The following is an 18,561-nucleotide window of genomic DNA, read 5'->3' on the forward strand; positions in this document are numbered from 1 at the left end:
CCACTGCCCAGTGTGACAAGAGTTTCCTAGAGCAATGGGGGAGGTGGTTCCCTGAGGCAGAGTGAGGGTAGGGGGGCACAACATGACTAGCCACTGGCTGGACATCCATCTCCTGTGAGTTAGACTCAGATGTGAAGCCTCAATTTTCACACTGGCCCTGCAACCTAAGCTTAAAGCAAACAAGCAAACAAACAAGGTACAAGTATCTCCTTGCTTCCTGCCCGTAGCCAGCGCTTAAAAAATGCAAATGCCTATGGTGTCAAGTAGAAGCTTCAGGGAAGCGAGGCTTTAGAGTATAAGAAAATAGGTGATCAGGCAGAATTCAAGAATGCCTTCCCAATTAAATAAATTCAAGTTATTTAAAACACCCTGTGTTTTAGAAAATACATAACAGTCTTCATTTAGAGCTATAGTTAAGAACACAAAATATACTACCAGAGTCAGAGATGAAGGATTGAATTCTAACTCTTCTACTTACTTGCCGTGAGATTTTAAGTTAGTTATTTATTGCCTGTATGCCTTAGTTTCTGGAGCTATGAGATTAATACCACCAACCACATAGGATTGTTGTGAGAATTAAGGGCTGTGCACATTAATTAGAATAGTGCCCAGAATATGTGTGTGTGTGTGTGTGTGTGTGTGTGTGTGTGTGTGTGTGTGTTAGATAGGGTATATGGAACAGTATGTATGTGTAATCAAGTATAGCTATTCCTGTTATGCATTGTCTGTATCCATAGGTATAGCCTGGCGGGTACAAATGTGCCATGGAATCAAACCTAAAAGATGCTTTGGAGAAAATCTTGCACCTCAGGGCTCTGTAACTATCTTACTATAGTCCAGCCACATCACAGCAGGATGGTCTAGCTTAAAGGGAAGATGGTGGGGCTGATTATCAGGAGATCTGTCTTCTGGTCCCAACCATGTCATGAATTATCTGGCTGACCTATGTTAATCAGTTAATCTATGCCTTGACATCCTCAGCCAGGCTTATCCACTTCACAGAGACATTATGAGGGCAAAGTTTAAGATATGACAAGGTAATATAATGGTTCTAATCATACAAAGGTCTGCTGATAAATAAGGGGTCTAATAACGCATAATTGTTCCTTTCTCTCTTGTAGGCTCTTTAAGATCAGATAGTCTTGATGTGGTTCAGTCACCATCCCAGGAACACTCTCTCTTTTCTTCCTTCCCTTGCATTTGTTCTTAGAATGAATGAGTTCTGTTATTGTCTGTGGGAATCTTATTATTCATGTACTTCAGGCCTGATTCAACAGGTTGATCCTTGTGTTAGGCCCACCATCATTCTTTATTTTTAGTGTCGTAGACAGAAAGCAAGATGAAGCAAAGAAGAATAACACCCCCCCCAAAAAAAAAGGAGTAGAGCAAGAGAAATAGTTGGAGTCTCTGTGGAGTCTCTGTCCTAAGGTCTAGAGAGGCCAGAATGTACGCTATGTATTCCAAGCCTCCTTTCTTCTCTGCCCCAGCACAGTCCCTCCCAGGGGATGGTTCTAAAGCCCAGACTCCTCTCATTATCTCGGCAAATTACAAGAGGAGGAAGAGCATACTCTCGATTATAGGAACACGTCCTTTGAGACCTGACTACAGGAATGTCCACATCTTCACCCTCTTTGTGTGTTCTAACATTTGTTCCCTGTCAAAATCCCCTAGGATTTTGATCTCACAGTGCCCTTGACCAACAGTCCTCCTCACCGTGAGGTGGAATTGCACAGTGAGGGAAGAAAACCTGACTTTAACTAACAGCTGTCAGAACCAGTGTCTGTCAACAACCCTTGCATGAAGTGGGTCAGAGCCCCTGTACCCTTCTAACCTTTTCATATTCCATTTTGTGCACATTCTTTTCAAAGTCTGATTCTCAGCACCATGCCCCGTATTGCACAAGGGTATGACTCACATATACCACTTTTCTCCAAGACCTAGGCAATCAACTCCTACTAATACAGCCTGCATTTATGCTAGTTGTTTTAACAGCCCTCAGTAAAGGAGACTGCAGCAAAGATGACACGATATATGTGACGAGTGTCCTTCTGCAATTCATATATGCTTATGATTGTCTCCTTTACACTTAATGGATTCCAGCACAGAATAAATAATAAAGAATTACTGCTACACAGTTGAAGCAAATTAAGGGCTATGCATTTGAGACTTCAGCAATGAATTGACACTGGCCCTGAATACCAATTGCAAGTCATAAAGCTAAAGTACAATCAAGGCTTTGGCTGGAGGTCTGGAATTAAGCTGCCCAGGTGGGACCAAATTTAGGTTGAAATTATGCAGTGTTCTGGAGGGCATGCACTGTCCCTCTAGCCCACTGTAACACTCCATCAGGCTTCATGCTGTCAGTACTCACCATTCTTGCAGAGCAGGACAGCCAGGTACTCCTGAGAAGAAGAATTGATGTACAGCAAGAGGCTGGGCGCCTGGGCTGTCACAAAGCTAAATGCAATATTTTCCTTGGATGGAGCTGCATCTGCGTAAATTGCTGAGGAAGAGAGGCTTATATTTTTGGTCACTGGATAGGGTTCTTGAAACATATAAGTAACTGAAGTGCCAGCCTCAAAAACAGCAGAAACCTCTGAAAAATAGAAGAGGGGAATGCACACATTGCAGTATTTAGTTGATTATTCAGACAGCAATAACCGTTTATTGTTTGCTCTGCATCAAGCACAGCGTGAGGGTTTTTACCTGAATTATATAATATGCTTTCCACAATAAGTTTGAAGTGGCAGAAGTCATTATTGTTATTTACAAATGAGAAACATGGGGCTTGCAGAGGCTAAGTACCTTGAATAAGGTTGCACAGCTGAAAAAAGAGAGCTGAGATTTGCATTCTGAAGTTTAGTTCAGTTTAACATACATTTGCAGTATAACTACCATGTGCCGGGCTGATTTCTCAAGAAGCAAAGAGAAACTGTCCCTGACTCCAGCATAACAGAGATAAATTTTACTGGGACTTTCTTAGTTTCAAAACTGAGATTCTAACAGTTCCAGCTTGTGCTTTTCTGGTGTGTTTGGAGGACTGTGCGTGGGTTCTAAGTTACTGAGAATAGGACACTGGGGGAGGCAGTGGTAATTCTCTGTGGTGCTGGGGAAAATGTGAGGATCTGTGGAAACAGAAGAGAGAGAATCAGTGGAACCAGCAGAAAAGGCATAGGTATCTAACCTCTGGAATCTTTTTTTTTTTTTTTTTTTTGATGTCTAGGAATTGGTATTCAATTCCAAAGAGAGCAAAGACTTGAACAAATAGGCCTTCCTATGGGATACAATTCCTACAGCATAACACGTTGGCTGGAGTCCTTCCACCACCATGGAGAAAGGCAGCATCTACAAACCAATGACATTCAATTAGCAGGAATGTGCAAATCACCCACCTTCCCTGTATCATGTGCTCACTTCAACTGTTATCCTTTTAGTTTGGTGGAACTAGCACAGGCTTTGGCTTCTGTTCTGGATCTGAAGCCTCATCCAATACCATACTCACTGTGTGGTCCCAGGTAAGTTGGTGAACCCCTGTGGAGACTGTTTTGTCATCTGGTGAATGGGAAACATAACACCTCCACAGTATTTCTGGGTGGCTAAATGAGATAATGTGTATAGAACACTTGCAAGAGATAGCCACGATCATTGGATCTTGTAGGTTCTCTGTATTAGAAGACTTTAGCCTGAACCCATAGCAATTTCCTTCATAGACTTTATCCGTTTATTGACTGCATATCCATCCAAATGCTGAGATATTATTTTCTTTCAATCCAGGCTGCTCATAAGTTCTCCTTCAATTTTATCTCTATACAGTAACACAGTATCAGGACATGGAGGAGAGGTTCCTTCATAGAACAACATAGCTTGGATCTGGCAGCAACCCCCACCATAAAGATAGCATAAGAAACATGAACCCATACTGGCACGATTGATTTCTCTTTTTCCTGAATGATGTGTGGAATTTTCCTAATTCCCCATGAAATTCCCTGATTGAGTTGGTGGCACCTAGAACATAATCAAACCTGGCTTTTCCTTCCTAATTCTATTGTAAATTTGTTCTACCTTTGTGAAAATCTATAACAGCCTGTAAGAGTGCCAAAAAATTAAAGTTGCATATTTATGCATATTGCTTAGCAGATTGGGAATACCAGTTCATTTTGACTAAAGATTCAGAGAATGTGTTCTGCATTTATCATTCGGGTTACAACATCAGTACTCCTGATTACAAAGATATGCAGCAGAGACTTGTGACAGCAAGGATTCCGGTTAATCATCAGCTTGATTCAAGCACTTTCCTTGAGTGAATTTCCTCAGGGACATTTGGCCTGCATTTTGAGCTACTATCTCCTAGTTAACAGAATAATGGCTTTTATTTGATGTTGTGAATGTGTTCAAATTTGACTATAATTCAAAGCATTCTGTTATGAATAGCATATTAGATAGGGGCATATATATTACATTTTTTCCTTAATACTTAGGACAAGTAATTAAAGTGCCAAGCACTTTTAAACTAGAAATGTCCTACCAAACTTCTGTCTTCCTTTCTCCCCTGGTTCCTAATTATTCTTAATGTTTAATTATTTTAATATTTAACACTTAGATACTGTCAATTTCAACATAAAGCTTCCTTCAGCAAAACACCTTGATTCTATTATTCTCTAAGTTTCTTATATTTTATAATCTAAGAGTCTAAGCTCCCTGACCATATTTAAGCTCTCTGACTGATTTGTCTGAATACACAAAACCCCTGTGCTCTTTAGAAGAAATATGTTAACTTGGATGTGATCATCTATGACCATCATGCTACCCCAAGGCCACAGAACCAATATTAGCAATATCTACTGAGCACCTACCTGGAAAGAATTATGCTAATTGTGTTCTGAGAAGGAAGGACACATACCAAACAAAACAAAACAAAACACAATGGAAGGTAGCCTCGAGTGTGGTATGTGTGACAGAGACAATGATTCTTAGAGCTGGAGGTCTCTATGGCCACAGTAGCTTGAGCAGACCTGAAAGAGGAACTCCACACTGACCAGGAGTAAAGTGTGGAATGAACTAAGAGAAACAGCTAGCAAACACTGTGGCACCGAAGACTGTGTGTATCTGAGCCAGCTGTGGAGTCTGACAGATGGGAACTGACACCTGGCTGTGCCCCTTCTCTAACACTCTCACAGGATACCACTCAACCTCAGCTCACAACCTCATGCACAAGAGGGATGGATTCAATCTTGCAGTGGGTAGAAGGAATGGAAGACATTATGTAGAAGCACAACACATAGTAGGAACTCAATAGACAATGGCTAGTCTAAATAATAGTGATACAAATTAGAATTAGAATAAGCATAAAGGTAATGAGTAGGCTAGTGATTACCTAGAAATCAGCCAAGCTGTAATTAATTTAGCAGAACATCAAACTAAAAATAAAACAATTGGCAATTTGAATGCTGAGTGGATATTTCATAATATTAGACATTATTCATTTTTCTTATGATAATGGTCCTGTGGCTCTGTGTTTTTAATAAGCTCTTATCTTTTAGCAATAGATATTGTAATATTTATAGATGAAATGTTGTGATATTTGAAATTTGCTTCAAAATAATAAAGGAGAAGAAGAGGATGTAAGTATGTAGATGAAATCAAAATTGTCATGAGTTGATCATTTTTGAAGGTAGATAATGGGTGCATGCGGGTTCTGAAACTTTTTTCCCTATTATCACTGAGAATTGGGTTTTTTGTAATGAAAGGTAAAAAAAAAAAAAAACAAAATGATGTACATCGGCAGAAGAACTCTTCAACAGATTTTTGGCAACTGGTAAAGCGTACTTAAATATACATACTATTTTTTCACTGAAATTCCATTAGCAAGTAAATAATGAATACATGTGTTTATCACAGCATTATTTATGTGCAAAAGTTGGGGCAATCTAACTTTCCAAAACAGGGGTGACTGGGTAGCTCAGTGGGTTAAGCAACTGCCTTCAGCTCAGGTCATGATCCCGGGGTCCTGGGATCTAGCCCTATTTAGGGCTCCCTGCTCATCAGGGAGTCTGCTTCTTCCTCTCCCTCTGCCCCTCCCCCTGCTCATGCTCACTCTGTCTCTATCACTTTCTCTCAAATAAATAAATAAAATCTTTTAAAAAAAGTAAAAAATAATAAAATTCCAAAACAATAATAAGAGCAAGCACTTAGTGAGACTTTATTTGCCAGGCATTAACCCAAGTGCTTTGTGAAATGCTCATTAAATGTTCACCACAACCCTCTGTGATGGATTTTTGAATTTTCTAATTCTATATATGGGAAAACCAAGAAATTGGGACGTGAGTTATACAAGTGGCATCATACACTGTAGAGTGTAGATGAGCCAGAATCTGAACTTAGGCAGATCAAGTGCAGAATGATGCCGCTATTGCCAAACTAAACTGCTCTACGGACAGAATGGGTTAAGTAAGCAGAGGCAATCCCATGAGTTGAAATATATTGCAACCATTAAAACTGATGAATTACATAGAAATGTCTGTAAAATGAAATAAAGAAAATTTAAGATATAGGGGCGCCTGGGTGGCTCAGTCATTAAGCATCTGACTTTGGCTCAGGGCATGATCCCGACATTCTGGGATTGAGCCCCGCATCGGGCTCCTCCTTGGTAGCCTGCTTCTTCCTCTCCCACACCCCCTGCTTGTGTCCCCTCTCTTGCTGGCTGTCTCTCTCTCTGTCAAATAAATAAAATCTTTAAAAAAAAAAGAAAAAAAAAGAAAATTTAAGATATAAAATGTAGAAATGAAATACAGAATTATTACAGCTATAGTAAGTACAAAGAAAAGAGCTAGAAGGAAATCAGATTTTCTTTTTAATGTTTGTCACTGAGTAATTAGATTTTTTCCTCAATTCCCAAATATATTTCCAAATAGAATTCCAAATACATTCTCTAAATTTTTAATTAGAAAAAAATAATAAATGACACCACTATGACAGTCATACCCAGATTCTTCATATAATGGTGGGGGTGGAGGTAGGCTAAAGACAAGTACACATTAATAAATGGTGTTAGAATAGCTGGATATCCATAGGCAAAAGAATGAAGCTGAACCCCTATTTCACACCATCTACAAAAATGAACTCAAACTGGATCAAAGACTAAATGTAAAAGCAAAACTATAAAATTCTTAGAAGAAACCATGGACATAAGTCTTCACGACCTTCAGTGAGGCAATGATTTGTTAGACATAATACCAAAAGCACAAGCAACAGAAAGAAAGCAATAAGAAGTGGATGTTATGAGAATTAAAACCTTTGTGCTTCACAAGATACTATCAAGAGAATGGAAAGGGGAGAAAATATTTTCAAAGCATATATATAATGTGAGAATTGTTATTCAAAATATGCAAAGAATTCCTACGACTAAACAATAGAAAGAAAAATAACCCAATCAAAAAAACGAGCAGAATCTTTAAATAAACATTTTCCTAAAGATGCAAAAATGTCCAATGTTATTAGTCATTAGTGAAATGCAAGTCAAAACCACAATAAGATACTATTTCACACATTTACAATAAGATGTCTTTTATCAAAAGGGTGGATAATAACAAGTGTTGGTGAGGATGTGGAGAAATTGGAATCCTTATAGTTTGTTGGTAAGAATGTAAAATGGAGCAGCCACTTTGAAAACAATTTGCCAGTATCCTCAAAAAGTTAAACATATAGTTACCATATGACCCAAGTAATCCCACTTCTAGGTATATACCCAAGAGAACAGAAAAACATAAATCCACACAAAATATGTACCTGGATGTTAATAGCAGCATTATTTATAATAGCTAAAGTAATGGAAACATCCCAATGTCCATCAACTGATGAACGGCTGAAACAATTCCATGTAATGGAATAAAATACTCTTTGGAAATAAAAAAGGAACAAAATACTGAAAAGTGCTACAACATGGATGAACCTTGGAAACATTATGCTAAGTGAAAGAGACTAGACACTAAAAGGCCACATGGTGTATGATTCCATTTAAATGAAATATCCAGAATAGGTAAATCCCATAGTGACAGCAAGTATATCAGTTATTTCCAGGGACAGAGGGGAGAGGTGAAGGAGGGGTAGGTACTAATGTGCATAAGATTCCTTTTTAGGGTGATGAAAATATTCTGAAATTAGATAATAGTGATGGTTGTGCAACTTTGTGAATATGCTAAAAATCATGGCATTATACAATTTAAAAGGGTGGATTTTAGGTATGAAACTTAAACCTCAATAACAAGAAAAAGAAACACATGCAAAACATAAAAACAAACAAACATGTTTGAATCCTATTACTATATTCCTATACTGAATGAAATTAGGGTTTTATATTTTTTTTAAAGATTTTTTTTAATTTATTTGACAGAGAGAGACACAGCGAGAGAAGCAACACAAGCAGGAGTGGGAGAGGGAGAAGCAGGCTTCCCGCTGAGCAGGGAGACTGATGCAGGGCTTGATCCCAGGACCCTGGGATCGCGACCGGAGCCAAAGACAGACACTTAAGGACTGAGCCCTGAAATTAGGGTTTTAAAGAGAAAAAAGAAACCAAAAAATACTGGATGGGTCTCCAGCCCTGACATTTATTAGCAAGCCATTCAACCTCTGTGAACTTCAATGTTCTCAATATGTTAATATCTTCCCCACTAGGTTGGCCATAAGGAATGTATGTTGCGGTCAATAATTACTAGCTAATTGCATGATTATTATTATTTTGTACTGTAATCAGAAACAGAAAGTAGGTCAATGGATCATAGTTCTGGCCCAGGCATTGGTAATTTCACCCCATATATTTCTAGTATTTACTCCCCCTAAAATACACATGCCCTGGGAAGTTAACATGGAAGACTACCCCAATAGGGAGCGCCCTTGTTTAGGACCATCTCCTAGCTAGTGACTCTCATTTCCATTCCAAGCGACATTTCCCCCAGGCAACTGGCATGGCTAGAAGACTTGGTTTAAAGATTCATCCCACATATTTTGCAGTGACTGAATATGAAAGGAATCATTTCCTTAGATTTATGAGAAAAGGGAGAAAGTTTGAACTGTGAAATATGAAGCAAGCTGAAACGGCTAAGCACATATTTGTCTATTTTGCTTATAGATTGAAGTTACAAGTGAGGAGAGAGCACAAAAGTGGGGCTATTTCAACATGTGTTGCCCAAAGATACAATGGTATGGACAGAGGATAATTAACTGGCGTTGTTTCAGGAAAAAACAAAAGCCAATTAAAAATTAGGCTAAATTTAGAACAATATATCTATGAGATGTTTGAGCAATGTCCCTGGAGAAATGTAGAATCCCACTGATCTTTTTTTTATTTTTTTTTAATTTTTAATTTTTTCCAAACACAGGACTTGGGTATAGATCTTATAGAACAATGCTGGTATACCTTTGTGAGCAGGCCCAATAGTGTTTATTCTGTATTTGCTTCTTCTGGCCATGTGGGGCCAGACTAAGGGTGGCATTTAAATTTTTTTAGGGGCAGTTATTCAGACACTTTCCCCAGTGTGAAAATACAGTGGCACTTTGCTTACCTTAGCCCATGGTCAACACCTACAGGGATGGGACGACTTTATGTCAAGCTCCATGCAGGGCCGAACACGCTATTGGCCCTAAAATTTGTACCATTAATTTCCTCCCAAGGAGTATAATGATTCTCAACAATAATAAGCAAATAATTCAATCTAACTGTAGAGAAGGCCAGTGTAAATGATGAAGAACTCAAATTACAGAGTCTTTCACTGAGAACACTGGGTGCTCTTCTTCTGTCTATTGTTCTTAGGTTCCAACAGTAAATTGGACTAAATAAAGCATTGTTTGGTAGAGGTGTTTGGGAAATGTGTTTTAATGAATTGACAAGAATTATGTATAATTGCCATCACTGTTTGTATGTAAATGGTGTTTCAAAGTAATTAGAACATTTTATTTTAATAGTTTAAATGCTGTTCTTGAAACATTGTTTACATTATTTGCTCAACAAACATTTTTTCCCCATCAATAAAATAAACTTTAAAATCCTGCAAAGATTGATAGGAGACCGAATCTTTTGCCCTTGTATTTGAGAAAATACTAAGTATTTATATTGAATAATACAATTTTATAGTTTGTAGAGTTATCTTGAATTTTTCTAGAGAATTTACACCATGACCACCACTCCTTTTTCTTTTTTTTTTTTTTTTTAAGATTTTATTTATTTATTTTGACAGAGAGACAGCCAGTGAGAGAGGGAACACAGCAGGGGAGTGGGAGAGGAAGAAGCAGGCTCCCAGCGGAAGAGCCTGATGTGGGGCTCGATCCCGGAACGCCGGGATCACGCCCTGAGCTGAAGGCAGACGCTCAAGGACTGCGCTACCAAGGCGCCCCCACCACTCCTTTTTCAAGGTATACTTCAATCGTGGTTACTTTTGTCAATGCGATGAATTCATAAGAGAGGATGTAGAAAGACTCTGGGACAGGGATTTTTGATCCTTGTGTTCCATTCCCAGCCCCCTGATGAACTAAATGTGAATCTCCAGGCAGGGCTTTTAAAGCTTCAGACTCCACTCACATCATCTGCAGAATAGGGAGATTTTACTAGATGCATGGTATTGTTTCTACTGACTTACCTGTAAATTCCCTATTGTAAAAATACTTTAAGATGACTCAAGCATCCCTAAGAGTCTTCCAGGGGAGTAGAATCTGTAATGCTGTGATTACATGCATGGGCTAAGGAAGTGGAACTGTACAGATTAGTGCATCCAGAAATGAAATGAAAGCCCATTTCTCCCAGTGTTGAGCTGTCCCCTCAGCCAAGGAGAGCATGTTTGAGGGGCTACACAGAGTCTTTAAACAGAGCAAAATTGAAGAAGATAAATGATTGCTTACAGACTATCTAACGGCATGACTTGACCATGGCTTATAGGTACTGCAATACAGCCCGGGGGAAAAAGAGAGGTATCTACTGTACCTTTTTTGCAAAAGGGCCCTTCATATGGTGAATTGGTGCAATCACAGAAGTATCCACTGTACTTCTCCACACACTTGCCCCCATTGTGGCAGATGCTACCATAAGTGCTGCAATGACCCGGGCATCCAGGCCGGACTCCAGATGTGACCTTTGCCCTCTCCTCCAGGTCCAATTTCTGCCCATTCAAGTGTAAGGAGCGTATGCATCCTAGAAAGCCTTTCTGTCTTGATGATGTTCCCCCTAAACAGTGAAAAAGAAAAAGAAAAAAAAAAAAGTAAGACATCATACAGTTTAATTCTTTTAGATTTAATATTGACACTGCTAACAGTTAAACACTGTTCTGTTGTCATGCTGTGTTGAACTTTTCCATTACAGTCTCCAGTGAGAATTAGGAATTCAAACAGCATGTGCAAAATGCATATCTTTCTGGGCTAGGAAACTCCTCACCCCTAACTCCAAAAAAAAAATAAAAATAAAAATAAAATAAAATAAAATAAAAATGTGGTGCCTGGGTGTCTCAGTTGGTTGAGTGTCTGACTCTTGGTTTCTGCTCAGGTCATGATCTCAGGGTCCTGGAATGGAGCCCCATGTCTTTCTCCATGCTCAGCGGGGAGTCTGCTTGAGAATTCTCTCCCTCTACCCCTCCCCCTGCTCTCTCTTTCAAATAAATAAATAAATCTTTAAGAAGGAAGGAAGGAAGGAAGGAAGGAAGGAAGGAAGGAAGGAAGGAAGAAGGGAGTAAGGAAGAAAGGAAGAAAGGAAGGAGGAAGGGAAGGAGGGAGGGAAGGAGGGAGAAAGAAAAGGCTATACTTCATGAGGAATCCTATACTTTATATGTTTAAGACAGAAACTTCAGAACACCACATTCCTTGCCAATGAAATAAAATGTGTCATGACATAGTCTATAGCGGACTTTTGTTTGAAGTAGAATGCTCAAGAAGGATTGTCCCTTCTGACAGAATTATAAGCAAGCTGTTAGGCACACTAACTTAGAAAACTGAAATAAGATTTGCATTGTTCAGGCAGTGCAATGCAAGCACTGAAAGGAGTCATACTCCATGTCACTAGCTGATTGGCCATGTTGACCACTGATCACCTCAGCCTTAGCTACTTGATCTGTAAAATAAAAATAAGTTTTAGTGTGTTTACAGTAAAGCTTAGTGAATAGAATACAGCACATATTCAATCATTACTCTTTGGTATACCCTTTCCTGAGCCCTTACAATAACTCAAACAAATAGGTTGTTTACATATATATATATATATATATATATATATATATATATATATATATATATATATGGAGAGAGAGAGAGAGAAATATCCTAGCACTTACCTCCAAATTGTTATTTGGAAGGCAAATTTGTCCTTCTGGATTACAGAACAGGATTCTAACCCAACTTTCTGCTGCAGGCACATCCTGAAGTTTTCAGAGAGATTCACAATGCTTGTTGCAAATTATCCAAGAATGGAGTAGACTCAAAGTGACAGAAGATGTTGTAACCATTGGAAATCCAGGTTTTGAGAGCACTCTTTAATTTGGGGGGGGGGATCTTTCTCTTTTATTAGATTAAAAACGACACAAAACCAGTAGGACCTGGGGGCGGGGGGAAGAAATATAGAAAAGGGCTGGACATAGCTCAGAACTGACAAAAGGGAGAAGCAGGGAGAGAAGGGGAAATATGAAGAGCCCCAAGTCAGGGCAGTAAAGAGGTTTCCATGGACTAAACATCTCCTTATTTGATGACAATTTTCTGGCTCAAGGCTCAGGGCCCAGAACTGGGGAAGAGCTAAGGAGGTAGTGGGCCAGTGCCCAGCGCAGAGGCAGTGGGCAGCAGTCTGTGGGCAGTGATATACTTCTTGTAGGTCTCATGGATGATCTTGAAGGCTCAAGCAGTGACACAGGTGTTCCGGTACAGGGCTGGCCAATGGGTCACGGGGCAGACCTCTCGTACAAGGATCTTTGGGGCCGCCCTTGGGGAAACTATTCCTCAAATATTGCATCGTCACTAAAAGTGATGAAGGTACAGGAACAGCCCGCTGGAAGGACGATGGGGCCAGTGCCAGCATGGGGAGTCAGTGCAGAAGCTGTGGAAGTAGGATCTAGTCCTTCCACATCCACATCCACATTCTCTTCTTTAGGGATTGGCTCCCCAGCAAGTGCCCAGGGCACTTCCACTTCTTGTGCACCTACTTCTTTTTGTCAGCCTCCAGCCTCTCGTACGTCTCCAGTGAACGTAAGCTAAGCTCCTCTGTGATCTTGGCCTCTCTGAGCAGCTCTTCCTGGGTCAGTGGCCACTCATGGTGGCATCCCTTTTGCCACCACGAGTGGCCCTGCCTCTCTTGTACCCAAAGAAATGTCTGTCATTTATGCTTAGCTGTAGACTGACTCATGGACTTCTGACTGTCAGAGCCATCATCTTGTAGTTCTAGTAGCAGCAGTGTCTTCTCTTCTCGGGCCTTCTGAGAGCTACTGGCTGGAGTGCTGACTTTTCGAGGCCTCAAACTCTTGAGAGCCTCCTTATAAACTTTGGTGACTACTCAGTGCTTCCTTCTTGGCTCTTCTGCTTCTCCATCACTGGATGGTTCATCCCCTTTGTAAATGTCAAAGTCAGAGACCAACTCATCCTCTGGGTCCCCTTGATACTCATTCTACTAGCCTAAACCTCTGATATCAGAAAAAAATATGCACTGAGAGACAAAAGCCAAGAAATTAAGCTAAATCCCATGAGCAGGTATTTGTTTGGTGCTCAGAATTATGGGAGATCCCAGAGAAGACATGGGTCCAGCCTGCCTTTAAGCACACAAGTTCTAGTCCAGCTTCAACAGTGCGGGCTCAAGTCCACACACACAGATAAATGGAGGGCACCCTTAGATCTTCAATGTCTACAGTACTAACAGAGACAAAAACAACAGGGGCAGGATGGATTTGTCACTTATTTTCTGTATCTATCAACTCTCCTTTCTGAGCCTCATTCATTTCTAGCCCTACAACTCTATTAAATCTTGGTCTAGCAAATGACCAGATAAAAATATATTCCCACCAAGGTGGATACAGATGAGAATTCCAAATGTGTCATCTCAAACCAGGAATATAGATGTTAAACAAGAAACAAAGCAGTAAGTTAAAGAAATGAGTTAGGTAACCTAAACATTCCTGGCATCAGTCAGCCTAGCATTGTGGACAAGGAAATAACTGGAAATGGGTTTGGTGGGAGTATAGAGTGGGGCTGAAGGAGTATTGTGACCTCCTTGAATCACACCAGGTCTACAGACACATAAATATGTGTATGGCAGTCACTGGCTGCATCCACAGACAGACATGACACTCCAAAAGGATTAATCTACTCTTTTATTCTGAAATAATGCTGAAACTCTACTGTATTTTCAGGTCTGATAAGTGATACTCAAAAAGGCCAGGAGGTCAAACCCAAATTGCATTCTCCTGTCTGTCTCAATTTTAGTGAGTAAATCTCCTTTTAACCACAAGAAAAATCAATTATAAATACAATCAGATCATAAAGGAAGGTTCATTATTTCTTTCCCAGAGATTGTGCAGAATAAAGAGGGGAGGATTTATGTAGTAAAATGTTTTGTCTTGTTTTTTTCCCTTATTTTGCAGTCACTCCTTGAGGTAGATTTGAATAACTCTTCATATATCTTGTTAGTGGCATTTTTCTTCTAGCAGAGGTGGAGAATGCAAGATCTATTGCACATTTTCTCACGTGTGACTTAGTCAACAAGTTTATAAATGGAGATGAAAGTGGCTGGTGTGGTTTCTCTGGCAGAAATGCACTCCTCGAGGTTTGAGACATACCGAGTATGGAGAGAATGATCCAAAACAAGAGGATCATTTCACTCTGAGATGCTGACAAAACACATGACACAAAGAACTATGAACTAAATTGTGCAATGAACTAAATTTCAGTTTTCACCTGATTTTCATGCGTTACAAAGGATAAAAACTAGAGTTCAGGCTCCTTTTTCTTTATGGAGATGTAATAGGTAGACTAAGAATAGAGTAATTCTGGAAAGATGTTCCTCGCCCACACACTCACACCCAGTCAGGTTGTTGGTGCTCTCCATTTTCTGACATTACTTGCTATACGTAGAGTTTTGTTGCAGGTGTGAATCTTCTCTGAACCTTGGATGCTCTACAGAGATGCAGCCACAATCTTCCCTCCCCCTTCTAGTTCACAATCCTTTCCATGCAACCCAGACCCTGTGGATTTGCTCTTCCAGATATCTCTGGCTCCATTTGCTGCTGCTGCTGCTGCTTCTTCTTCTTCTTCTTCTTCTCCTCCTCCTCCTCCTCCTCCTCCTCCTCCTCCTCCTCCTCCTTCATCTCCCTCTCCTCCTCCTCCTCTTCCTTCTCTGCTTCCTCCTTCTCCTTCTCCTTTTTATTCCAGTGTCGTTAACATACAGTGCCATCTGCTTCTTTATACACCAAGATCCATGGTCCTAGTACAATCTTCCTCACCTCAACTTGATTCCCTTCAACAACCTTCTAACTACTCTGTCTACACTCAGTCCTGACTCTTCTCATCCATTCACCACTTTGCAATCAGAAAAATCAACCAAATTTGAAAATTTGATTTTGCCATTCCTATTTAATGTTCTTCAGAGACTACTGATTGTCCTCATATTCAAGTTTAAATTCTGTTGCACAGATGATACAGTATGAAAGATCTGGCCTCCACTTATTTCTCCAGCTTCCTCCTCCCGCCTTCCCTTCTCTGACTTTAGTACACCAGGACTTCTGAAATAGTAGTGGCTCCCCAGTGCCCTCTGGTCTGTCTTAACTTTGGATCTCTTCATGTACTTCGTATTTATGTAGTATGGTATCTGCCCCATGCATTCCACAGCTCACGGTACTCTATCCCTGTGATTACAAACACACACCTACACTCATATACATACATATGTATCCCTTCCTCACATATCTTCTGCTTCCCAGTATTTAATTATTTTAATTTGATTTTAAATGAGAAAAATTTTTAAAATCCTAATAAATCTTTGAAAAAATCAGATCTGTTAACAATGAATCTGCTTTCCTGCACAGCAAAGCTCAGCTGCAGCTGCACTGTGATCAGTTCTTTTAAGATAGGGACTCCAATACCAACTTGGCCACATTTTCCACCAGGACCACTTCATTCATTCATATTGCCTTCCTGGCCCTTGAAAGTATTTGGTTTTTCAGCTGCTACTCTAAGATACCTTTCTCTTTACTTGTCTGCATCTTGTCTAGAATTCACTAAAATGTTGGAGGAAGAAGAACAACAACAAAACTGTAGCATCATCCTTAAAGCAGCTGAAAGTCATGTTTTTGAGGCTTGCATTTAATCTGAAAGCTGACAGAGAATCAGAACAATGCTTCTAATTTTAAAAAAATTACATCTCAAATCTACTTCTATGCTAGAAACTTTATCATTAACTCACTGAATACCCAAAAGGAAAGAATGTATTCTTCATATTATTCACATGACATAGTCGAGAAAACTTAGTGTCAGAGAGATTGCTTTGTCCAGAGTCAAGAATCAAACAGATTTTATATGGCAGAGTCAGCTGTCAAACTGTCATCTCTTGACCTTCAAAGCCTGCATACCTTAAAAGCTCTAAAATCCAAAAATGAATGATTTGATTAGACAACTTGAGTCAGTACTATAACTAAGTGATCCTTCTAGCTTCCTACCCTTATCTCTAACATTGTTTCTTCCAGTAAGTAATATACATGCATGCATTTATTCTCTTGACTTCAACCTCACTCTTCTGGATAACCATCACCATTAGTTGGCTGGCCTAGCTAGAAGCAATTCTGCATGAGACTCTCCAGTTTGTCCTTGGTATCTAGCATGTTCATTATGATGATGTTTCCTTCGACTGAGTATGAATCAACTTGTAAAAATGTCACTATCATCATTCTAAGACTGTCTTGGAAAACCTCCATGTGTCAGCTTCACAAATGCTTATCACTTTCAGAAAAATATCTCAATTTTTTGTGGTCCTTGGCACCAAGTGCTAAAACCTCTATTTCTCTACTGGGTGTCTGCTTTCTTTCCTCCACATGTTCAAGCAAAACTCCTCTGTTGAGGGCTCCTGATAGAACACTGAATGTGCCAGACGGGGCTCCTGATTCACAAAAATAATAACTTTCTTTTTTTTCTTTCTTCCTTTCTTGCTTGTTTTTTTGACCTTGACTTGGGAGTAGCTATTTTTTATATGAATTACAATAGCCAACTGAACTACAAGTGCATTTACCAACTAGATTCCAAATCCTAAAGTGGCAGCAGATTTGGCATATACATGATGAATAAATACAAATACACTAACCATCAGTTATCTTCTGATTTTATCCTGCCCCTCCCACTGACAGAGCCTTGGTACCAGAAGGAAATCCTAGCGGAAACTTTATTCTAAAATGTGATTTTCTTAAGAACAAGGCATGCATCTGGTTGAGTTTGGCCAGATATAGTGATTTCTTGCTCATAAACCAATAAACATACACCATTTAATAATACAGGTGAGACTAACTGGATGTTTAAAAAGAAAAATAATGATGTAACAGTCAATTTGAACTAAGAGCTTACTTCTTATAAAGCACCTTCCAAACACTGTGCTTCACAGACACTTTCTGATTTAATCCTCACTATAAATTACGGAACCTCAAATAAAACACTAATCCTCCTCAAAAACTGGGAAAGAGATTGTTAACTTAGAATCACTTAACAGCAGATTGAAAGTATTTCCTATTTGTTTGTTTGGTGGAAATGAATGCTGTGAAAAACTTTTCAAGAATAATTCAGTAATATGTATCAAGAGTCATGAAAATATTATTATCACTGGCCTTATTCTACCTTTTTAAAGAAAATTGCCAAAATGGAGCTGAGAGCATTGATTAAACCCAAAAATAATTAATTTTGCTCATACATAGTCATTACAAATACCTCATTATGTGCACAAATAGTATAATTGTCTACCTAGAAAATCCCCCCAAAATAATAATGACAAATTATTACAATAAAAATAAAAGTATATGGGGTGCCTGGGTGGCTCGGTCAGTTAAAGTATCTGCCTTTGGCTCAGGTCATGATCCCAGGGTTCTGAGATCCAGCCCTGCATCTGGCTCCCTGCTCAGTGGGGAGTCTGTTTCTCCCTCTCCCCCTGCTTATTCTCTCTCTCTCTCTGAAATAAATAAATAAAATCTCTTAAAAAATAAATTTATTGGGGTGCCTAGGTGGCTCAGTCAGTTAAGCAGCTGTCTTCAGCTTAGGTCATGATCCTGGGGTCCTGGGATCAAGCCCCTGCATCAGAACCCCCACTCTGCAGGGGGCCTCCTCTCCTTCTCCCTCTGCCTGCCGCTCCCCCTGTTGTTCTGTCAAATAAATAAATAAACAAACAAATAAATAAATACATTAATTAAATAAAATAAAGGTATAAGAATGTGGATAGATATAAATATTGGCATACGAAATCAATCACGGTCCTATATAACAACAATAACCAACTGGGAAGTGGAATAGCTAGGAAAAAATCCTATTTAATAACAAAAGTAGCAAAACACCTGGAAGTTAACAAGATGTGCATATATGAAG

General features: G+C 39.4%; 1 protein-coding gene and 1 pseudogene across 1 annotated transcript in view; both read right to left on the reverse strand.

The window, feature by feature from the left end:
- CNTNAP5 (contactin associated protein family member 5) overlaps window positions 1-18,561 on the reverse strand; it is a 780,199-nt gene that overhangs the window by 98,013 nt on the left and 663,625 nt on the right. The window contains exons 18-19 of the mRNA XM_044388305.3: window positions 10,970-11,209; window positions 2,372-2,596 (exon numbers count right to left, since the gene is read on the reverse strand). Coding sequence (XP_044244240.1) covers window positions 2,372-2,596; window positions 10,970-11,209 — 465 coding nt within the window. The remainder of the gene's footprint in view (window positions 1-2,371; window positions 2,597-10,969; window positions 11,210-18,561) is intronic.
- On the reverse strand, window positions 12,706-16,127 carry LOC113263371 (vacuolar protein sorting-associated protein 72 homolog; annotated as a pseudogene).

Source organism: Ursus arctos, unplaced genomic scaffold (genome assembly GCF_023065955.2).
Source record: "Ursus arctos isolate Adak ecotype North America unplaced genomic scaffold, UrsArc2.0 scaffold_1, whole genome shotgun sequence".
NCBI lineage: Eukaryota > Metazoa > Chordata > Mammalia > Carnivora > Ursidae > Ursus > Ursus arctos.